The sequence below is a fragment of the Drosophila teissieri genome, chromosome 3R (genome assembly GCF_016746235.2).
Source record: "Drosophila teissieri strain GT53w chromosome 3R, Prin_Dtei_1.1, whole genome shotgun sequence".
NCBI classification, from domain to species: Eukaryota; Metazoa; Arthropoda; class Insecta; order Diptera; family Drosophilidae; genus Drosophila; species Drosophila teissieri.
This window is the reverse complement of record NC_053032.1, coordinates 13197663-13220788: the sequence shown is the minus strand read 5'-3', so window position 1 is coordinate 13220788 and position 23126 is coordinate 13197663. Positions and strand designations below refer to the sequence as shown.

The following is a 23126-nucleotide window of genomic DNA, read 5'->3' as shown; positions in this document are numbered from 1 at the left end:
GCGAATGGCGGAAGGGGAGGGGAAGGCGCCAATGAATTTGGGCGGCGATGGGATGGCGAAGGGGATGGGTTGGGATGACCCGGGGGATTTGGCCTCGGGTATAGGAGACCTGGTTGCAGTGGCCAATGGCTCTTAAATGATTTAATCATCGCCCTGGCACCTCTCTTTGCGGCCGGAAGAAATGGGAAGCATTTCTCTCGCGGCGACCATTGGATTATTTTGTAGTGCTTCTCCTTCATCGCTTTTGGCTCTTTGCTTCCGATTGCGATTCTGTTTCTGTTTCGGTTTCGGTTTTGCATTTGCATTTGGCCATACGCGCCCATGGCCATGGCATTGACATTGGCCACCTCTCGCATTCCTGGTCTGCGGCCAATGGAAGGCAATACGTCGGTAATCCCACGGCTCAGTCGCGAATCCCACGGATACGGGCAGTGCAACAAGATGCTATTTATAGATGCAACGAGAATCGATGGTGATAGCCTAGGCCAAGAGAGATTTCGCCGGATTTCAATCGGAAAGAAATGGCCCAGAGGGCGATTGAAAGCGCTAATGTATGCAGAAAGAGAAGAATCGAGAAATTGAATGAGGTGATAAACCAGAGGACGGCAGAATTGATTATGGGCTTAAGGAAGTAATTTGATTGGAGAATATGGCCAACCAAGGAAAAGAGTTAATCTGCTCAGATATTCTCTATCACACCTTCCCATGTATGATACCTGTTTATATTATAGCACTTTGTAAATTTTGCAAATTTAGCAGCTGTATGATGACTACATCATCCGATTTTGATTATATTCTGTATAAATATTTATAACTTTATAAAGTCAAAGAACTTTCTATACTGCGTCGACAACTTCTAATCGAAATCAATATACCCTTTACAATACCCTCTAGCAACATACAACGAAGACTCTGTATGTAATCTTTCAGTAACTGGTATCTATCTATAGAGCAAAAAGTAAACAATAAAACTTCGGCAACAGCCTTTTTCATTTATAAGGGACTTACTTTAATTAAATAGCATGTAAGCTAGTTCCACTAAATAACATTTAAAAACTTTAAATATAAAACTTACCACGCTGATTTACCTTTACAGCTGCTCTTTAATTACTACGCCAGTTCACCAGGAGGATTCCTAATTGGAATGGAATACATTTAACAGCTTTCCACCTGCCTGCCTTCCAAAGAAAACTGTCCGAGTCTGATTTTCTTCATATGCTAATTACAGTTATCAAAAAGTTTTTCTGTCCCTGCCACCGGACACTGGAAACTCAATGCATACATAATGAGATATTCTACTTTTCCTGCAGCTTTTCCTCTGGCGCTCCCTGTTTTCTTCCCCCCAAACAGATGTCGGAAAATAGAGGGAGACAGAGCAAAAGACGGGACACCCGTCGGTGTCAGCTAATTAAATTAGATGTTCTATATGGTGAGCCGTAAGTGAAACCGATATCACCCGATGAAAATGAAAACACCACGTCGAGGAGAACTCAACAAGTCGAAATCTGCACATGGCAACTAGCGCGGAGCCAAATTAGAAGTGAAAAGTATGAAATAAGCTCATAAAATTACGCTCACACATGCTCTGGAAACGCATTTCTAGCAGAGAAGATGGGAATGGAATTGGGAGTGGGAATGGGAATGGGAAAGATTCCGCAGGCGAGGCTAACAAAGTCGCAGGTCCGGACATTTGCTGCAGGTGCGCAGGCGAAACTTGCACCTGAAAGATAAACCCCCTCACCTGCCGCGCTGGTCGGACACTTTGAATTTAAACGAAATGGGCGGACTTTCTGGGAATGGCTAAATACATACATACGGAAAAGCGAGAGAGACAGTCGGGATAAGTAAGGAATTGGCTCTGTAAAAGTGCGGAACTTTAATTAAGTTTTGGTTCTCCCAGCTGACTGACATCTTGAATTACAAATGAAAAACTTGTGTGCAGCAGCAGAAGGGGAAGCGGCCAAAGGAAACGGGCCAAAAAGAAGCGACACAAAAAAGATTTAAAAAAAGTATAAATAAAAAAATGAAATGAAAGAAAAGAAAAGAAAAGTGAGTGAAAAACCAGGAAAAACCAGTGCATAATAACACACTGAACTGCAAGAGGTGGAGCTGCAGGAGCAAAAAGCAGTTCCTGCAACAGAATGCGAATAAGTTGCACAGCCAGCAACTCACGAAAGGAAAATAAAGAAAACCCGAACCACTGGGCGGGAAACCCAAACAACTACCTTAGCCAGTTAGCCAGTTAGCCCGTTAGCCCGTTAGCCGCTATAAGAATGCCCAACTAACTGGGACCGCGAACATCTTTCAACTGGCCGGCCCTTAAAGTACGCGGATCCCAATATCGAACAAGAGTAGCAGCGACAAAAGTATGTACGAGTATGTCCATTCATGGGCAGCCAGAGGAAATTCTTCCGGCGGAAGGGTGTATACTGTGTATACGGAATACCCTTAGATAAGCCCGTGCCGATTATCAAATTCCATTTCCTCCGTTTCACGTAATTCCCGCCCGGGATGACGATAGTTTCAGCTCGTAAAAATTAATTCCCCACTTCAATTCATAACCCGATAAGATTACCACAAATCAAAGCAAACCAGAGTGCAGTGTCGGGTACATAAACCACCAGAGGAACCTTATCAAAACCCCATTAAGCCATTACAACTAAGCCCACACAGCAAGTATAGACTTAGTTCCCGGCCACTTCGCATTTAACTACCCAAAACAACATTATCGTAAGCCTACTTATCGATGAATGAAATGGAAAGCTAAAGCTGTTGAAAATCTGCTTTGATGATCCGATGTGTAATCATTCTTACTACGCGTTGGGAAGTCATACTATATTTTTAACATTAAAAAAAATAAAATTTTTAATAAAATGTAAAACCAGTCGTACCCCAGATTTTTGTACTCACCAGGGTAAAACCCTAAGAGCAACCACAAGTCTCCTGCAACCGGAACTTTATCCACGAACGAACTTCATCATCGGCAGCCTTGCCGCAGAATTGGGTTTTAGTTCACGTGCCACCGGGAACGGAAAGTTGATTTTCTCTGCCGGCTGCCATTGCTGGAAAATCAGGAAACAGATGTTTGCAAATATCTTGCAAGCGAACTTTTTCGCCAAGGTATTTAAATAACGTTTTCGTTGCACCAACTTTTTGTCAGCCGCAGCGCAGAAAAACGTCAAAATAGAAGACAAAAATGTAAGAAAAAGCATTGAGAGATGGCAGAAGGAAAATCCATTCAATTTCACTGAATGGGGTGTATTTCATTTGGTGGGGGTGTATTTCTTTTCCCGAATTATCGTGGCTCTGTTGAATAGGGTATCATGTTGTATTCATATCCAACGGCTGGCTAAATATACCTCAAAGTCATCCGAAGGTAAACCTATTATGAGCGCGTGTGCATATCGATAATCCATTGGTGACTAATTAAAATGTGGGAAAAAGCTGAAACTTTCCACTCAGTTCCTGGTATCACACATTTAAAAGCATAAGGTATTCCCAGATTAAAGTCCAAAGTTTATTAACCAAATGTAAGGTTCCCCAAAAAACTAGGGGGTTTTTATATATAAATATATATATCAGAGACTAAAGGGCTCGTGTTGAAAAAAATGAATATCTTCTGACAGCGATTTTTTTTCTGTCGTATGTTTTGTTACATAAGTCCTGCAGATAAGGGGGAATACACAACCCGGAACGAAGATAAAACTCTTTGGCACTTAGGGAATGGGGCTGTTCCCATTGACCGGCTAGTGGTCAAAAGTTAATAGCTCTTATCACGACTAAGGACACCCTTCAATTAAAGAACCTAACGCAAGCCATCCGATTAGTTTCAATAAATATATGCATACATGTCAGTCGGGTGGTCAACTTTGGTCAATGCCTTTTATCTTTCATTGATACCTTGCACTTAACCTAGGCTATGCTTATCATCTTCAGATAAGCTTTTGGGGATCCGTGTCTTTATAAGTAGCCCCTCCGAGCGAATAGCTCCACAGATAGTGGTCGATCTTTCGGGTGTGCATTCAACCTTTATTGCAGCAAAAATGTCCAAGTTACCGTGCAGCTACGATGCGGAAAACAAGATCTGGAAGGGTATTCCACAGAACAACCCCTTCAAGCCGGAGACCTCTCTGGGTCGCATCATCTTCAAGAACATGAGGAACTGGCCCAAGAACGTGTGTCAGGTGCGTGTCGAAGTGGAGTCGGATCTGCTCCGAGGACTTCCCTAATGTTCAGTGTTTCCTCAGATTTCCGACTCCGAGGGTGTGGAGGTCACCTACGGACAGGCTCTCACCTGGGCTATTCGCATTGCCCAGCACCTGAAGAGCCGCGGTCTCGGCCACAAGGATATCATTGGCATCTCTGCTAGGAATACCACCTACATCATGCCCACGGCCGTGGCCTGTTTCTTCCATGGCACTCCCTTCCAGTCGGCCAATCCCATTCTCGAGGAATGTACGTATTATCACCTAGATTATTGGTTATCCATGACTTTATGTCATAATATTGGGACCGCATAATACTGCGAAAAAAAAATATAAAATTCTATTTTCAATACTTTATTATTTTTTTAGCTACTCTCAAGCACCTGTACAACATTTCCAAGCCAAAGATCATCTTCACCGATGCTGATCACTATGACAAACTGTACTCGGCCACCAGCGAGTTCAAGCCAGAGATTATCCTAACCACCGGCACTCGGGATGGTATTCTCAGCATTCAGGATCTGCTGCATCCGACAAAGACAGAGTTCTTCTATCAGTGAGTGTTTCGTACATAGCTCTATAGATGCCATGTGTTATGTTGTATGTATGTTAGGCCTACCCCGCTGAAGGAAGGTCCTTCGCAAACCGTTGCGATCCTCACCTCATCCGGAACTACAGGAATGCCCAAGGCTGTGTGCATCTCAAACGACATTCTGATCCAAGAGACAGTGTAAGTTAAACTCAATTAAACCTTTATTAAGACATAATCAAATTTGTACTCAAATTGAAACGAAAATTAAAAAACATTATCGATCTCTTCACAGATTTGTGAATGGTTACGATACCATCTTCATTTCGGCCAGCTTGGACTGGATCACTGGGCTGTGGGCCACTATCTTCAGCACGGTGAACGGATGCACCAGGATCATCAGCAGCAAGCCCTTCTCCGCGGACTACTTTGTGTATTTGGTGAGCAAGTACAGCATCACGTACGCACTGATTCCGCCGGAGCACTGCTGTTCCCTGCTGGACTGCCCCAGCGCCACTCCGGAGAAGTTGGGCAGCCTGACGAAGCTGAACTTCGGAGGCGGACGGATGACACAGGCCACGGTTGAGAGGATCAAGAAGCTTGCTCCTAATGGTGTGCTGAACTCGTCTTACGGCATGACTGAGGTGGGATTCATAGTGTTCAACCACGGACACTTAAAGCTCACCGCTGCGGGCAACCCATTGCCCGGAATCCAGGTTAAGATCGTGGACGACGATGGCAACCAACTGGGTGTGAACCAGACCGGCGAGATCATTGTGCACAACGGCTTCAGCTGGAACGGATACTTTGCCGATCCGGTGGCCACCAAGGAGATGCAGGACGAGGGGGGCTGGTTCCACACGGGCGACATGGGCTACTTCGACGAGGACGACTACCTCTACATGACGGACCGCAAGAAGGAGGTGCTCAAGTGGAAGGGTCTGCAGATGTGGCCCGCCGAGGTGGAGGCGGTCATCGACGAGCTGCCGGAGGTGAAGCGGGTGTGCGTGATCGGGGTGTACGACGAGACCCAGGGTGATGTGCCTGGTGCCCTGGTTGTTCGGGAGGATAATGCCAATCTGACCGCCCAGCAGGTGATTGACCACGTGGCCAAGCGACTGCCCGACATCCAGAAGCAGATGCGAGCAGGTGTCCAGTTTGCCGACGAGATTCCCCAGAACCACAATGGAAAGGCCGTCCGTCGATATGCTCGCGATCTCTTCGTCGCCTTGTCCAAGAAGAACTGAAAACCGAGAACTGCCGTGCTTTCGTTTGGAATAATTTATCCTTGATTAAGTTTATTAAGTTAGGCAACCCGCTGTTCACTTTCTTTCGTCTTAATTTGCCCTTCAAACCCATTTGAAGGCGACGTTTAATTCTGTAAATAATGTATATGTGCACATTTAAATAAACAAAATGCTGAAGTATAAGAAGGCCTAATATTTCCGAGTTATATCATATGTATAACATAACAATAAGTTGTCCTTTGATTTCGATAAAATTAAAGAAGAAAACATTTCATTTACCTAACATTTATAACGTCAAAGGTCTTCTAGATTTCCAAAAATTAAGACTGTTATAATCTTCTATATATTTTATAGGGAGACTGATTGAAGACTTTTAAACTAATTCCTTAAAGTGGTTTGTTATCGGATAAACCGCCTTCATTAATTTTGCTCAAGTCCATCTACCATATCCTGTGGCAAGGACACATCACAAATCTCTGTGAAATGCCCACAGCACCAATAACATTTCAAAAAACAATTGCCGACAACATTTGATTAACGCTGCCATCCCATCAATTTGGTTATAAAAATATTGTGTGAGTTTGGGCGGGAATTTGGGCCATAACTCAACTCGAATTGTGTCGCTGCTTCTTTATGGCTAAACACTTTCGTTGGGTAAACAAAGAATTGCCATTTTGCGTCAAGGGCCGTGACTCCTCCCCCGCCATCCGATAAAAAGCATTTTATTTAGTCATAAAAATCGCACGCATCGAATTGGCCAGGGGTTACCAAGGGGTGCCAAATCACGGGGGCCACACGAAAAAAAGAAGCTTTTCACGAAATTAAAGGTAAATAAAATGTTTATGAGTGGAGAGCAAAGCGCTCATATGATTTCACATTCGATTGAATAACATTTACACACGCAGGCGAGCGCCGCACGAAGGACTCGCAATCTGTGCCCGGATCTCAATGCTCTATGCTCCATGCTCCATGCTCCGTGCTCCGTGCTCCCGGTCCCCGAATCCGCGGAATCCTTAGCTGGCTGAGGGATGCCAGGCACCCAAAGACGGGCAATAAATTCAAACATGTGCACATAAATTTTTATTTCGATTTGCTGAGCCGCTGTCAGTGATGTCCTGTCCCTCCCCCCTCTTCACCATCCGGTTTTATGAACTGTGAATATGCGCATGATGAAGTTGCCAAAGGATCTCGGCGGAAGTGAATCGTTCGGCATGCGGTTCCCTCGCTGTGCGTGTGTTTGTGGAGGCGCCCGTCAAAAGGGGGCGCCTGCAGGAGGGGGCGTGGCAGCCGTCGACGGCTTCGCAAATTATTGCATCTCGGTGTGCTGGTAAATCAGGCGATGGGCCAAATGCTCATATTATCGACACAAAATTAAAGGTGTTGTACCGGAATTTGGGGATCAAATTCTTAGCAATTTTGGTTGGTAGTAAGTTGACTCATAGCATTATCAACAATTCATTTGCAGGATACAATTTTGGACTACTTTTGGGAAAATATAATACTCGGCAAAGGTTTTAATCCGTCAGACATTAGGAAATTGAAATTTAATGTTGAATCTAGTTGATAAAGCGTTATTTATTGCCCTGAAAATCGATTGTTTTGTCCACTGTTTCGGAAGCAGCGCCACGAGGAGAAATCGTTGCCGTCAGTCAATTGACTTGTCTAAAAGGGGGGAATTGGATTGGGAATGCGGAAGTCGGTGGCCAACGATCCCCCCGCTTGCATAAGTCAAATATCGAAAACGTCAGACGCTGCAGCGCTGATTGAAGACCCCCGAAAGCCAGACTGCAGCAGTTCAATCAAGCTTGAAATATGCAGAAATCAAAAAATAGCTAGGATGACAACAAGAAATGAAAAAATGCATGCAAAAAGCGCGATTGACCTTTGCCTCTTGTGAGAATTGAACTCACGGCCCCTGGTTTACAAGACCAGTGCTCTGCCACTGAGCTAAAGAGGCTCACGTTTCGAGGGCGGCAAAAAAGCCAATTTAAGCGTCCCATTTGGGTACTGGGTATTTGGGTTCTGCCCCCGAAAAAATATCTGGTCGGCGAAACATAAAAGAACAATAAACACGTGTTTAAACAGTTGTCAGCACCGATAACTGCTCGAGTTTCGAATGCGGCCGAGAGGTACGCAAGTATCCATTCATTTGGGCAATCACTCAGTTGGGTTGGCTAATTAAAACTGTGGAGATGGATCCCAATTACCGTTTTCCCGAGATGTAGCTTTCAGTTTTCAGCTTTCATCTGCCAACTGTCTATCTGTCTGTCTGCCGTCTCGTTGTATCGGTAATTGATAGACTGGTGCACTGAGGCAAATACTCGCATTCGCACTTGCACTTGCACTCGCACTCGCACTCGCAGTCGTGTTCGAATGCAGCACTCACTCTCTCGAGTCTGTTTATTTGGCAAATTGGCAAATCAATTGCCCGAACTGAATAAGCTGCCACACATCGGCAGCACCATCAGCACCTGAGATGTCGCGTTCTATCGGATATACATATGTCTCTCGAGGCAGCAGACACCGCAAAAGTAATTGGCACAATCAATGAAATTAATTGAACGCATCGAAATCTTGTATGATCTTTGCCAAACTCATTTGCGGTGAAATTCGGGAAGCCAAATGCAGATGGGTGTAGAATTGTCAGCCACAAGCGAAACCACTTTAAGTTTAAATATTTGTCCAAGTTCCTAACGAAATAAAGTGAGTGCCTGGAGTTTCATATGTAATTTGGGGAATTGGTTTCCCTTTACAGGTGTCCAAAAGTATGCTGTAAAAACAAAGCCAAATCTCTAGGTACCTTAAGAGGGGAATTAAAATCTTTTGTTGATTTTTAAGCCCATATACTATGCCCTCACCCCATGCATGCCCTTATATTATCGTTCCCATACTGCTCATTGCTAACCACTTTCTGTTCAAATATTTAGACTTGTGCCCAGCAGCCTGGCATTATTCCTTAAAGCACTCACTTAGCCTGGGGTCATAATTCATTCAAGCTGCTCAGTCCTAAGACCGACGGCAAACACGCTGGAGTGCAGGACTCACTGAGGAAAGAAGTCGTTGAACAATTTCGCTGCCAGTGGGATCCACTTATAAAGTGCAGAAACACGTATACGCACCGTTGCTCTGGCAGAACTCAGAACTCCCCCTTGGGCAGATTATCTGGCAGAAACAGCAGCATACTTAACAACTATTTATCGAGTTTTTCAATATTTTTAATGCCACTTTAAATACTTGACGCGATTATTTTCCACCGATTTTCCTCAGCATGCACACAAATACCTATCCATTTATATATATTTTTATATATGTATATATATATAAAAACCCCGATTCTGCCCTCAGCCAGCACTTTTTGATCCCGCGAAAGCAAAGTTTCAAGTGCCAAACACACGCAAACTTTTTGCTCTGTTGCAGCAGCATGCAAGTTTGCTGCCACCGAGAGACATAAAACTTTTATAGAAGTTATTAAAAGTGCGACGAAATAAGGGAGGCTGAAGGGGTTGAACTGAGGGGCGGGGAAGGAGGGTTCGGATCTGGTAGCAGGTTCCAGCGACGACGAGTTGGCAGAAAGAGAGAGAAATGATTCATTTGCCATTCAATAAATCTTCGCTTTACTTTACTACAACAGGCAGCTGGCCGGCAGTTCTCACTTTCTCACACTCGAAGGAAAATCACTGCCAATCAGGAGAAATGAGGTCTACAATTAAATGGCACTTCATTTAATTAATTCGTCTTTGGCAAGAAGTTAAATTCAATAAATGTTCAGTAAATTGAATAGTAGGTTGAATGACTATATAATAGTCTTAAAACACGGATTTTTAAATTAAATCTTTTAAGCAGCCTTTGAATAAGCTGATCTCAAGCTTAAAGTGCTTACAGTTAACGAAAAAATAAAGCTCTAATAAGTTCTTCTTCTTAATTTTATAAATTATTATTAATAACTTAGTTTCAGCACCCTTTTCTTTGAGTTTACGCGCTGAGCTCGGCTTTCGCGCTGCTGCATCGGACGGATGCTTTAAGTAATGACCATCAACGGCTGGACGCCGACGGCGCCAGTTTGTACATTGTTATCTGCTAAGGACTGCGGGACTATAGTACAAGCCGAGTGCAAGGTGCAAGGCCCAAAGCCAAAGCCAAACCCGAGCCCATGCCCAAGCCCAGGTCCAACTCCATATCCCTCGGCCCAAAGTCGCCGCCTTTCCCTTCCCGCTGCCATTCATTATTCAAACGCATTAACAGAAGTTGTCCGGCTGGAGCAGGACAATTTTCGTGATATCCTTGACTTGGCATAACTTTGTCCGAGGAGCCCAGGGCTGGGCCAGTCCCTACTGTTCCTGCTGCTCCATGTACTACGCCTGCCCTTGTTCCTACTCCTGGTCCTGGTCCTGCAAAAAGTTTCCCTGCTGCACTCGAACAATAACAGAGCCAAGTATTTAAATGCAAATTAGCCCCAAATGATGCAATCATAATGCAAGTGGCTCCAGGACCAGACCCAAAGGCTCCAGGGAATGAGGAAGCGATGGGGATAAAACGGTTAGGAGACTGTTCCTGTAGCAGGTTCGCTTTTAATTTCCACTTGCCTGGGCGCATTTAGCACAATTTGGCAGCCACTCATAATTTCCACTTCTTTTTCTTGCGCTCAAATTAATTTCCACCTCTATTTTGTTATCCTCACTGAAATCCTTGCTGCCTCGACTCGGGCTCGTTTGGGTGCGGAAGATAAATGCATTTCAACACATGTTGTTGAAAGTTAATTTCCGAAAAACGTTGCTCATTTATTGTTAAATGTGCATTTAGCATTTAGTTTTCTTTCCTCTGTTCGCCATCCCTTTTTTTCACGCTCCTACTGTGGTAATGCCTTTTTGATGGTTGGATTTGGATTCAGGCATTTCTTGCCTGATGCACTTTAAATTAGCTGAGTTGGTCAAGCCTTTGAAGTGGCCCAGTCCGGAATTATTCAAATGTTCTCTCGCATTCGCATTCGCATTCGTATTCGCATTCCCACGAAATGGCCGGAGTTCAAATCTTTGGCCCACAGCTAACTATTTCCAGCTGCTGCAAAAACTTGGCAAATCGAATAGCCGGCTCGACCACAAACAGAATCAGCCAGCACCCGAAATGAGCAACTTGAGAATTGAACCCGATGCCAGAACAAAGAACACACAGTCCGCACAGTCCACACAATCCGCACAATCCTCACAATCCTCACAATCCCAACCATCCGGGTGGGCAGGAGCAACTTTTGGTGTTATAATCTGTACCAAATTTAAGTGCTCTTGATATTGCTAATTAACACACAGCCATTCGCACATGCATGAAAGCCATTTGCGAAATTGGAAAAACAAAGACAACGGGCCACCAAAGACTTTTTGCGCTCCTCGGTTGCTGGGTGTAATTGTGATTGGGTTGGTGTTGCTCTTGGCTGCCAGTTCATTATTTGGCCAGCTGCTCCTGGATCAGATATTTCCCTGTATTGAGCTCTGCACTTGGAAGTGGTCCAAAGAGCTCAACTCGTTTTTTGGTTCAGTAAGGCACTGCAACGGGGCGTATGCGTGATATGCGATGAAGTGCGACAACAATGCTGGCCGAGAAATTTCGACGAAACTTTTCAGATATCCAGTGCATGGTGTCTTTGGGGCGGAATGTGGCAATGAACGCTTGAGAACACACTTTAAAGTCCATTAGCGTTGAGTGGCCACAAAAGCAAAAGTAGCAGGCAAAGCAACTCCAGAATCAAATCAAACAATTGCAAGTCGCATTGCATATTTATTTATGTATATTCGAATGTACTACAGACGTTCATATTTAGCACAATTTATTCAATTGACAAATTTGCAGTCTGCGACATTTGTCACAAGAAAATATAAATGTCCACAATGAGGAGAAATATTTTTGTCCATTATTTGTGTTACTCTGCGGTTGTCAAAATATTGATCTCCATATAAAGCCAAGGGAAAATCTTTTTCGCTTTTTATTGCAGCTACTTTATTGAAGTTTTGTGGCAGAATAAAAAAGAAGCAGAAGAAGCAGAAGAAGCCAAGAGATATTCCATGAAATATTGTAACTGCTGCAAATTATCGTTCTTCGTTGCTAACATAAAACTTTTACCACCACCACCACCACCACCACCAGCACCACCACGACGACCAGCCATTCTGCCATTCAGTCAGTCCGCCCTCCAGAAAACCATCGAATAACTCTATGCAAATGACTCAGACATTTTGCAATTGATGCTGCTCGGGGGAATGGAAATGCAAGACTTGCGAACCGGCTTAAAGTTCTTTAAAATACGCAATATACGCTTTCAATGAAACCCGACTGCATTGCTGTGCTTATGAAGTTACCAATTAATATGGGCCATGTGGCCGGGGCATGTAATGAAATTGCTTTCAGCTTAATTCCATTGATTCGGATTGCCGACATCATTGGTCGCAGTAGAAACCATGTCGGGCATTAGCAGGAGACACGACTCGCCATTTCTCCGGAAATCTTCGATAATTTCACATAATCCACAAACTCACCCACTCACACACATGGCACACCCTCCCGACAGACAACAAACAGAGCAGAACAATAGCCACAATGGCATTGGCAATCAGCACTTGAGATGGGATGCACGTGGAAAAACAATGTTTATTTTAAAATAAACTGCGTAAACTGCTTGAGCTATAAGGATTATAAAAGAGAATTCCCAATTTATTTGAAGTGCACTTGTCAGAATCGGAGGTCTAATGAGTCGTAGTGGGTTGTAAACTTAAATCGCTTAAGGAAATATATTTTGGAAATAAATATGCCTTACTTAAAGAAAACTTGCGTACAGTCCCCAATGATTTAACAAAAAATTTATTAAATGTAGTAATACTGCAAAAAAAAAAGTTTGTATTCTAGATATGGTTTTTCTTTTTAATTGCAAAGATATCTAATTCAGATAAGAACTCTAAGGGGATTTTCGCTGTGCAGAAGAGCTTATTGTGAGTTTGTGGCTTTGGAACAATGTCGCAGTGACTGACTGAGAAAATGAGTGGGAAACTGGCTGGGGAATGGGTCATGAGGCGCTCCAAAAGGGTTCATGACGAGACATTGGCATTGGCCGACAGTTGGCTGGCTACAAAGTATGAAACACAGAAAAAGAAACTTTCGCCATTCCCAGTGCAAACACGATGCGGGCAACTTTCAACATTTACTGCTCGGTGGCTGTTGTAACAAAGTTACAAGTAGCATTTGAAACTTGTCCTGCGACTTGTCCGGGTGCTTCCTATTGCCGCTGTCCCACATTGCGTATGAGTGATTTTTATGAGCGTCTCTTCACGTCATGCGTGTTTGTTTCTTGTCTGCCCCTAGTTGTCCCCCACCCCCTCCTTTCTGGTGTTCATCACCGAGCCCGAGGGCAGGCGCAATTATACGAACATGACAAGTGCAATTTACCAGGGGCTCGACTTTCATCCTCCTCACCTCTATGACTACCGCGATTTGGTCCTCGATTCTTGTCTTTGGTCTGCCTTTTGTTGAGTTCGGTCAAATCAAATTAAAGCACCTAATTGCATAAACTAGCTCCCATTTTCATAGAAAATTAACCAGGGTCTATATCTTTAAGCCAAACATGTTCAAAAAGACTCTGAATTGCCCGGAATTATTTCGATGTTTGAGCAGACAAAGTCCACTGAACCGAGACTGCACCAATAAATTAAGTTGGAATTTGGCCTCCATGAAGGTTTTCAGAAAATTCTTACCCAGTTAATTAAAGTCCCGCCCGGAGCCGGGTGAAAAATCTGGGTTCTGACTGCCGTAATTAAGCTGTCAGAACGGATTCCGACTGGAGGAGATCGCACCTAAGTCACAACTCATAACTCATGTGGCCTCGGGTGGAGGGAAGGAGCAGGAGCTCTATGTGCCAGGATATTAGTCTCGAGATGTGCATATGACAAATCTGAAAAGTTTGTAGCCAAGGTTTTGGCTTGTTTCGAGTCGCTCCACATTTTTCCTTTGCCAGCCGCAAAAGTTTGCGGATGCAGAATGCAAAGTAATCGAGGGCCTTAACCGGAGTTTTAGCTTTAAGTTGTTTGACTTTGACTTTCAACAAAGGAAATCTTCCAACTCGCTGTTTGCTGCTCATTTTTCCCACAGCTAATTGCGCGGTGTCCCAGAACGGAGGAGTCGAAACGCAGCGCCGGGCTGAGCCATTGGGCACACAGGGGGAGGGATAATGTCATAAATCACCATGGATATATGCATAAATTATCGCCTGAGCTCTCCCAGCGACCAGCGGCCGGCGAAGTCGATTCCCAGCAAAAGGCGGAGGCTGCGAAAGTTAAAAAACAACGCTCACGATAAACGAAGCGACATTTAAGGATTTAACGAGAAAAAATCGCTGTCACGAGGACGCATCGTTTTAATCAGTGGAAGACAGCTACTGTACCGCCTCGTCCTTCGCTCCATCCTCAGCTCCATCCGCTGCACGGTGGACGGATTTACGTTTTTAATGGGAAAAAGTGGAGTAGAATAATTAAAACTTAAAAGAAATAGTTTCTATGGTAGTTTTTAATGAGTGCGACGGACCGAAAGGTTCTTTAAGTAGCATTAAGACCAAGCATTGATCCTGATAAAATCCCAAAAAGTCAGAAATGTAACCAATTTGAAAATTATGCTTACTTAACATGTAATTATTTGTAGATCAATAGCTACACAAACAATTCAGTTAGACTTATTTAGACAGATTTCGGGGGCCTAAGCCACTGTCCTCCGGCACGTGCTCATGTCCAGCTGCCCCGGCTTCTCTTCTCCAAACGCGTTCTTTGCGTCTTCTCCTCTGAAATGGTAGCAATATTTTGTCAGGCCAAAGTCAACAGCCGGCAGGCAGCAGGCAGCAGACGCCAGGACCCGAAAGACAAAGCTCCTCCCGGCGGGACGTGGAGGAAATTTACATTGGCGTTGCAAAGTATGCAACGCATATTTTTACATCACTTCTGTTTGCCTTTCTCCCAGAGCCACAGCTCGGCGGCAGGACCAACAGAGAGGAGAGAGAGCGTTTTATACATTTAAATGTATTTATTTTTCCCGGAGCCAAAGGCAAACCGAGTGCCGCAGGACTCTTGCCGTCTGGAATGTGCTCGAAAAAGGTGTGGGCCAAAGGAAGTGCCGGAGGACATGCGAACAGGCTGGGGCCTTAAATTATTATATTGATAGCTTATGGGTGGGAAAGGGCTAATCTGGTAATCAGGTTAAGAATTTATTCGGTTTAACACATTTGTGTTTTGTGCTGGGGGAACAGAGAGCTTAAAGTTTGCTGGCAATTGCTAAAGAAAACAGGCTGTCATAGCATATTAAAAACTTAAAATTTTATTTAAGGTCCTAAAAGAACTCGTCACTTGATAAATTTTGCAATAAACACAATCAGCATCGATCCCTTTCATATGCACTTCTCGCTAAACTTGGGCAGCTTATCTATCTGAACACCGACCACGTGTAGGACCTGCTGGGATGCGAATATCCCCGTTCGGATGCAGTAATCCAGGGGCATCCGTTGGACGTACATGGCCAGGAATCCGCCGACGAAGGCATCGCCACAACCATTGGTGTCGAATACCTCGCCCTGCTTTACGGGTGGAACGGGGTATTCAAGAACGCGATCGTTTTCCTGGAAGACGAGAACAGGACACACCGCATCCGTGATCATAACCAGTCGTGGTCGGATATTCGCCTTGGGCATTTTCTGCAGCCGAGAGCCGATCTCAAAGATATTCTTCGTCTTCCAGTCGTTGGAGTCGCTGTATGCAATGGCCTCTTCCTTATTGCAGATGATTATATCCACGTACTGCTGGATATTGGCCAGGGCTTCTTTTTGCATCTGCAGCACAAACACGGCGCTGAAGTTGAGGATCATAATTCGATTGGTCTCGCTGCACATCCTGGCCACCCGCTCGACGGCAGGAGGGCAAACGGCCAGAAAGAAGCCCGTGAAGTAGAAGTACTCGGCACGATCCAGGGGGCAGAGGTTCTCCTCCTCGTCAATCCAGTCGTCGTTGAAGAGGGATGCAGCCCCCAAGTTGGCCACTAAGGAGCGGTTTGGGCCGTTGATGATCACCGCACAAGAGCCTGAGTAATGAAAACGAGGTTAATGTAGCTATTTTACTATACAAATCTATTTATTACGCAAATTTCTTTCTATTACTAAGTATGCTCATACCTGTCGGCAGCTCTTCCTTCAGCTGGTAGAGTGTAAGCAGGCCATCGGCTTTGGCCCTCTTTTCGATGCGGTCACCCAGCTTATCCTTGCCCACGGCCCCTACGAATACAGCTCGAAATGGGGTCTGCACGATCCACTGGAAGATCCGCATCGAGTTTTGACAGGCTCCGCCCGCCGAATAGATGACGTTCTCCATGTTCATCAATTCATCGAACAGGGCATCGTGCTTTTCATCAGCAATGATCGCGGCATTCGCTTCCAGGCCGTACTTCTCCAGGATAACATTATCTTCGACGGTGCAGGTGATGTCCAGCAGGGGGTTGCCAAAACCCATCAGTACTCCCTCTGGCAGGTCCATTCTTCGGGGTTCCTGACGATCGCAGAAACTCCTAAAGGAAACTCCTCGAGAAGCGCCACCAGAATAAAGTTGGTAAAATGGATGGATCGGAGTTCTTTGCAAAAAACGCAATGATTTTATACTGAAGTTAAACACCCGCCTGGACATTCCCAATTTTAGACCCTCGCCGATTCCTGAGAGTACCTACACCCGATGGATTGTAGTCCTATCTGTTGTTCATGCTGTTCAACTGTATTGTAGTGTTTACTTTGATTGATGTGACGAAATTTATGAGTGGAGGAGAACAGCTCGCCCCTCCGACGAATTTTATTTGCCTCAGTTGCTTAAAACGTTAATTACCTGCATAAATCAATCAGAACAATTAATATTGTTGTGGCCCAATTTAATGTGCTATTAATTACGTATCCATCTTGTCGATGGAAGTATGTATAATTGCTCTGCAATTACGATGGTGCCGCGCTGGGCGGAGGAGGAGGTGGCTTTGGGGGATTTTATTTTCATTTCTCTGCCGGAGATGAATGAATTGAATGTAAGTGGGCTTGACAAGTAGGAGAAAGGGGTAGGGCTGCGCGGGGTGGGGTGGGGAGGGGGTGGTTGCTGGGAATGAATGCAGCCACCCAGAACGTGAATGTCCTTCCGCCGCCAAAAAAACATCCACGGTGGAGGAGCATCTGGAGGGTGGGGAATGAAAAACAATGGCATTCGCAGTGCTTTGCACAAGTTGCCTGGCATAAATTTTAATTTTTATGCAACACAAAAGCTGCAGAAGCAGCCCGAGCTTCCGACGCGCGTTGGAGCCATACAAAATCGGAAATAGTAAATTGAGCACCGATTATTAGATACCCTCGGCCAAGAAGCTAGATATTGCGCTAAATACTTAATTTTAAATGAGTACCAGCCCAGTCCGCTGTAGGAATCATATTAATATACACAATTCTTATTAAACTCAAGTTTGTATATTACATTGTCTTAAACTGATTTACGTTTTGGCTAATGAAAGTGGACAGGGCTAAAGAGGTCTTTATTATAGGCCATTTGAGTTCTTATTCCAGTTTCAAAAAGACAAAGTCGGTTATTATATTGTTTCAGCTAAGTCATTTTTCCAAGCAAGAGAGATATTCTCTCCGACACGACGCCCCATAGCTTTGCTAAATGGTTCCGTCTTGTTATCAATATTTGTCGCCATAAAAATGCAAAATACCATCGACTCTGCGCATTAATTCCCAGTAATTTTGAAATAAATTGTGCTGCGAAAATGTGTTTTTAATTTCGCTTTCAGTTGGATCGCGTGCACATAGTATAGCATACCCTTTCGGGCAGGATGAGGTGTGTGGCGGTGGCGGGTTGTGGGTGGCTGGTGGCAGTGGCGTCGTTTATCGCTCGCGAGCCCCGCAAAGTATGCAGCGGTTTTTCACTTTGCTCCTCCTGTTGTTATTTTTGTTGGTTGCACTAGTAGTAGTTGTAGTTTCCATTGTTGTTGCCGTTGTTGTTCTTGTTGCTTTTGTTCGCTGGGTAAGTACTTACTTATGTGCCAGGGCATTATTCTTGGCTGTGTTCCTTTCGCCAAGCCGCTGCCGCTTTTTCCTACAAGACCGACCGGCAGTGGCAGAAGAAAAGCTTCAGCGGCAGGAGCGATTGCAGATGAGATGAAGATGAGCGGGTAAGCCCGGAGGTTGGAAGGGAAGGGGAAGGGGGAGGCGGATGGGGATGGGGAAACCGCAGCGGTGACGTGGCAATGCAGCTGCATAATGTGGCATGCGGTTTGCATTAAAAATGATATTGCAACACGAGCCGCACATCTGCAGCTGTGTGCAGTTAGGCGCCGCCTGCAGTCACTGACAGCCGCATGGCAATTATAATCCACACACACACACTCGCTCAGCCTCACACTCATCCCCGGCGTATGGCTACACCGAGAGCAATTCAAAGGGAATTCAATATAAAAATTATTTCAGGCAATTTGAGTCGGATGTACTGACACATGTGATATCTCCACAGAACCTAATATTGTATTCTTGATATGCAGTTTCTGTTTTTACATCTCTCCTTATTCTCTCAGTGCATTAACAGAGAAGTGCGAGGGAATCTGGAGCCGGGCCATGTAAGCAGCAGCTGCCAGTGACATACACATCAACATGACACCCTGTCGCTTGACAAAGCTTAGCTCAGGATCTGGGCGCTGGAAGAGGGGCGGAGGCACCGCAAACCCACCACCATCCCGCCCGCCCCCATATCATTTTCCACACATCCAGGCACATTCACACGCTCGACATGTTGCTTTTTGGGGATGAGCCGGGGTGCAGGATATCCGCTTCCTTTTTCGCCGCCTCGCACGTTGTTATCTAACAAGCTTTTTATGTGATTACCTTTTGCCTTCTGTTAGTTTTACTATAATTTGGCCTTTACGCTTAACGAGATTGTTGTAAGGTGCTTCCAGCCAAGAATAAGGAAACCGAACCGGAACGCAGGGAGGATTGGGGCAAGTTGACCAGGTCCTGCACACAGCACACAGGACACACACGCGTCCCATTGTAGTGCACTCCGCTGTTGTTCCTTTGCTTTCCTGATACTTAGGCCAGAACAATGGCACCGGAGTCGGAGTCGGAGTCATCTGAATGGAGTCATGTCGATGTGAGCTTAGGTGCGTTGTCAAGTGATAATCCCGTCACAGTACCCCGCTTCCTGTACCATTTCCACAGCTCAACAAACATTTATTCGTGCGCTTTGTGAGGATTTTTTTTAAAAAAGATAATAAGAAACAAGAATTTGCCGGCTGGAAGGGGATCCTCTGCGCCCATCCTGGATCAGCTCACCATGCGAAGAATGAGGACAATCGTGGCCAATGAGAACAGCACGACGTTGACGGAGAACCGATAGACGAAAAGGCAATTACACATTTCTTCATTGTGGTTGCGGTGGTGTTCAGTGGGGTGCAGGGCGTCCTCCTATGATTCATTCTCCAAACGTCTTACTCGTCACTATGGGTAGTTTATAAGTTTGTGGTGTGACTAGAAATTCAAATAAGCCTGAGCTCTTATAGAAAGGAATACAGAAGTGTTTGGTAACATCTGGTGTTGAGCACTATATCTACTCACTATTGACTATTAAAGAAATATTTTTAGTTGGATGTACCAAAGTACATATGTCTTAAAGTATCTGATACTTGGTTGTGCCTTAGTGGATGAAAATCTGCGTTTTCGTGATATATAATTATTCAAACGTAGCGCTTTGAAAATTTTCAGAGCTGTCAAATCGGCCAGACCCTTTGATTTTCGAAATCAGCTCAGTTTGATTTGAGCCCCGACAAAAGCGGATCTCATAAATGTAAATACTTGTTCTTGGCTATTCAAACATCTTTCGGCGTGAACATGTCCAACTACGCACCCTTCATCAAGCCATATGTGGAGTACAACGAGCACGGCTGGGGTCCTTGTGAGGTGCCCGAACTGGATGTGCCCTACCAGCCGTTCTGCAAAGGAGATCGCCTGGGCAAGATCTGCGACTGGACAGTGTCCGTGCCCGAGAAGAAGTTCCCCAGTAAGTACGCCTCGACCTTTGGCAACAGCAGTCAGTACGCATACTTCTACGAGGACGACGACTCCACCTTCCACCTGGTGGACACCACTGGATCGAAGGCCTATAAGCCCTATCAGCGGGGACGCTATAGACCCAATGTGCGCAACAATGTTAGGGCCAGGGGTCGCACGGGTCGCGGCAACGCGACTCTGGGAGGTCTCGGAGGACCAATGGCTGGAGGATCAACAGCCAATAGCACCAAGTATGGAAAGGGTCGCAATACTCGCAATGCCCAGAATGTTGGTCGCAGGTTCGGCCGCAATGCTCCCACCAGACTCCGCGAGAGCTCTGTGATGGTCCAATCGGATTGGGTTTCGATCGAGGAGATTGACTTTCCACGCCTCCTCAAGCTGGCGCTTCCCAATATCAAGGAGGGCAAGGACATCGCCACCTGCGGATCGCTGGAATACTATGATAAATTATACGACCGAGTTAACTTACGCAACGAGAAGCCATTACTCAAGATGGATCGTGTTGTGCACACCGTGACGACCACGGATGATCCGGTTATTCGACGACTCTCCAAGACCATGGGCAATGTCTTCGCCACCGACGAGATCCTGGCCACTATAATGTGCTGCACTCGCTCGAATTACTCCTGGGATGTGGTAATCGAGAAATTGGGCACCAAGGTGTTCTTAGACAAAAGAGATAATGATCAATTTGATCTGCTGACCGTCAACGAGACTTCACTGGAGCCTCCGATGGATGAGGAGGGTTCCATCAACTCGGCACACAGTTTGGCCATGGAGGCCACTCTCATCAATCACAACTTTAGTCAGCAGGTATGATAAATTATTTATTTATGTTGGAATCGTGACTAGAACGTTATTTGTTTTAATGAGGTTCTTCGCATTGGCGACCAAGAGCCACGTTTCAAGTTTGAGGAGCCCAATCCGTTCGAGGAGCAGGGCGTCGATCTCGCTTCCATGGGCTATCGCTACCGTCAGTGGGATCTCGGCAACGATGTGGTGCTGATTGCGCGCTGCAAGCACAACGGGGTTATCCAGGGACCCAATGGGGACATGCAGTTCCTCTCGATCAGGGCGCTGAATGAATGGGACTCCAAGGTGACCAACAGTGTGGAGTGGCGCCAGAAGTTGGACACCCAGCGCGGTGCAGTGTTGGCCTCCGAGTTGCGCAACAATGCTTGCAAACTAGCTCGTTGGACCGTTGAGGCTGTGCTGGCTGGCTCCGATCAGCTGAAACTGGGCTACGTGTCCAGGGTGAATCCCCGGGATCACCTGCGCCACGTGATCCTGGGCACACAGCAATTCAAGCCGCAGGAGTTCGCCACCCAAATCAACCTGAACATGGACAATGCCTGGGGAGTCTTGCGTTGCCTGATCGACATTGTGATGAAGCAGCCGGATGGAAAGTATCTGATCATGAAGGATCCCAACAAGTCGATGATCCGTCTGTATGACATTCCGGAAAACGCCTTCGACTCCGACGGCGATGACGAGACGGAGTCCAGCGAACCCTTTGGCAACTCCATCGACAACTAATACCCACGAACACACGAATTCATTTCACTAATAGTTCTCTGGGGGGATATCTCAAGGGGATGCGTCGACAGGCGAGACAAGGCGAGACAAGCTGACACATGCTGACAGATGCGCAGTGAACACAAATGCAATTTAAATTGAGTTTTTGACCAAACCAACATATGAACATATGAACGGAGCCATCACTTGACATGTCAGTGCACAACAGCCCGGGTGACCGGGTGCAGTCACAGTTATTTGGAGGATAACATGGCCACATCAATCACTGCGGTTCCAAGAAATACAAAATGAAACCCGGCTAAATAAATATGCATTGTGCAGAACATCCCCGCCATTACCGACTGACAATCACAATAATTGCGGGGGAGTAAGGGAGTGAAATGGGTGGAGGACTGTTTGGCTGTTTGGCTGACAAACCTCAGGTTCAATAAATCACCGAATACGGCATCAATCAATGCAAATTCGGATGCTGCTGCGGTGCTGGGCGTGCGACAATTTAAGCAAAATGTTTTCGTATTCAACAGCATTTAATTAAATTCATATACATATATGCTCGAGTTTCATATGCATCCTGCCTTTTTTATCTTTTTTGTTATTTGGCAATTCAATTTGGGCAGTCAGTGAGCACAAAAGTGCAGAAATTATTCCCCAACGGAAATGCAAATCGCTCAACTAAATTACCAAAATGTTTTGCGCATTTTTGTTTTTGTTTCTCCGCCCGCCAATTTCTTTTTGTTCAGCGCCAAATTGAATTTAGACCTATTCAATTTGCATGGATAGCCATGCACTCCCTATTTTCGCCAGCACGATGAGCAAATGATGATGCCTGGGTGTGAAATAAGTGTGTGAAAATATTTAGGGAATTTACACAAACGAAAATTGAAACCGATTAATTTTAATTTCCCGCCTGCGGCAAATTTGATTGACAAAGTCAGCTCCGTTATGTAGCAGTGCACAGTACACAGATTAACAATGCAGTACGTATACGAGTATGTGGGCATGCATCAAGTATACGCACAGTTGGCCGGCGAGGCACTTGATCTTGCCAGTAAGCAGCAGTGAAACACCAAAGTGTTATTCAATTAAAACATTTTGTTTGCTAAATCAACATGTGTGCCTGTGTGCGCCTGCAGGACCAACTTACGGAATGACTATTGCGGAATGGTTTTTTAAAGCGTTTGCCGCAGAAAAGTTTGCTCCGGCTGGTTAGCTGCTCGAGTGGCTTCGGCTGCCATGTACCACCAACTACGGGCTACGGACTACCGACTACCAACTGGCAACTACCGGCTTTAGCTACCAGCTTTAGCCTTAGCTGTAGCTATAGCTATAGTTGCAGCTGTAGCTTTAGCTTCGGCTTCGGCTTCTGGCCAGGACTGGCATGGCATTTCAAGGTCTGCGCTTGGCTAACCACGCCGTTGAAAGGCGTTTAACAAACTGGCAGGCCGGGTTGGCTAGGGCACTTGCCAGCGGCAACAACTCCGAGCCCAACTCAAGTGGGGCCTTAACGCAAAACTTTG

General features: G+C 45.4%; 4 protein-coding genes and 1 non-coding gene across 5 annotated transcripts; 2 read left to right on the top strand and 3 right to left on the bottom strand.

Moving 5' to 3' along the window:
- Positions 1 to 4011: 4011 nt before the first annotated feature.
- LOC122620996 (4-coumarate--CoA ligase 1) lies at positions 4012 to 6160 on the top strand. The gene is made up of 5 exons (XM_043798708.1): positions 4012 to 4184; positions 4248 to 4455; positions 4575 to 4761; positions 4819 to 4935; positions 5030 to 6160. The coding sequence occupies exons 1-5, from the start codon at positions 4044 to 4046 to the stop codon at positions 5979 to 5981; spliced, it is 1605 nt and encodes a 534-aa protein (XP_043654643.1). The 5' UTR covers positions 4012 to 4043; the 3' UTR covers positions 5982 to 6160.
- A 1706-nt stretch (positions 6161 to 7866) lies between these two features.
- On the bottom strand, positions 7867 to 7938 carry Trnat-ugu. The gene has a single exon. It is a non-coding gene; the product is annotated as a tRNA-Thr (tRNA).
- A 7359-nt stretch (positions 7939 to 15297) lies between these two features.
- Positions 15298 to 16797, bottom strand: LOC122620994 (adenosine kinase). Its single transcript, XM_043798706.1, has 2 exons — positions 16168 to 16797; positions 15298 to 16076 (listed from the first exon to the last, which is right to left on the bottom strand). Exons 1-2 carry the CDS (start codon positions 16670 to 16672, stop codon positions 15391 to 15393), a joined length of 1191 nt encoding a protein of 396 aa, XP_043654641.1. The 5' UTR covers positions 16673 to 16797; the 3' UTR covers positions 15298 to 15390.
- A 2413-nt stretch (positions 16798 to 19210) lies between these two features.
- LOC122621686 lies at positions 19211 to 19535 on the bottom strand. The gene has a single exon (XM_043799634.1). The coding sequence runs from the start codon at positions 19479 to 19481 to the stop codon at positions 19335 to 19337; it is 147 nt and encodes a 48-aa protein (XP_043655569.1). The 5' UTR covers positions 19482 to 19535; the 3' UTR covers positions 19211 to 19334.
- A 260-nt stretch (positions 19536 to 19795) lies between these two features.
- Positions 19796 to 22101, top strand: LOC122620757 (eukaryotic translation initiation factor 3 subunit D-2). Its single transcript, XM_043798364.1, has 2 exons — positions 19796 to 20886; positions 20947 to 22101. Exons 1-2 carry the CDS (start codon positions 19894 to 19896, stop codon positions 21607 to 21609), a joined length of 1656 nt encoding a protein of 551 aa, XP_043654299.1. The 5' UTR covers positions 19796 to 19893; the 3' UTR covers positions 21610 to 22101.
- Positions 22102 to 23126: the final 1025 nt, after the last annotated feature.

Excerpts from the sequence above, each read along its gene's own strand:
- LOC122620996 (XM_043798708.1), top strand. The coding sequence starts at position 4,044 with ATGTCCAAGTTACCGTGCAGCTACGATGCGGAAAACAAGATCTGGAAG. Across the intron at positions 4,185-4,247 it reads GGCCCAAGAACGTGTGTCAG|ATTTCCGACTCCGAGGGTGT; the intron begins GTGCGTGTCGAA and ends GTGTTTCCTCAG. Across the intron at positions 4,456-4,574 it reads CAATCCCATTCTCGAGGAAT|CTACTCTCAAGCACCTGTAC; the intron begins GTACGTATTATC and ends TTATTTTTTTAG.
- LOC122621686 (XM_043799634.1), bottom strand. The coding sequence starts at position 19,481 with ATGAATCATAGGAGGACGCCCTGCACCCCACTGAACACCACCGCAACC.
- LOC122620994 (XM_043798706.1), bottom strand. The coding sequence starts at position 16,672 with ATGTCCAGGCGGGTGTTTAACTTCAGTATAAAATCATTGCGTTTTTTG. Across the intron at positions 16,077-16,167 it reads GAAGGAAGAGCTGCCGACAG|GCTCTTGTGCGGTGATCATC; the intron begins GTATGAGCATAC and ends TTCATTACTCAG.
- LOC122620757 (XM_043798364.1), top strand. The coding sequence starts at position 19,894 with ATGTCCAACTACGCACCCTTCATCAAGCCATATGTGGAGTACAACGAG. Across the intron at positions 20,887-20,946 it reads ATCACAACTTTAGTCAGCAG|GTTCTTCGCATTGGCGACCA; the intron begins GTATGATAAATT and ends TGTTTTAATGAG.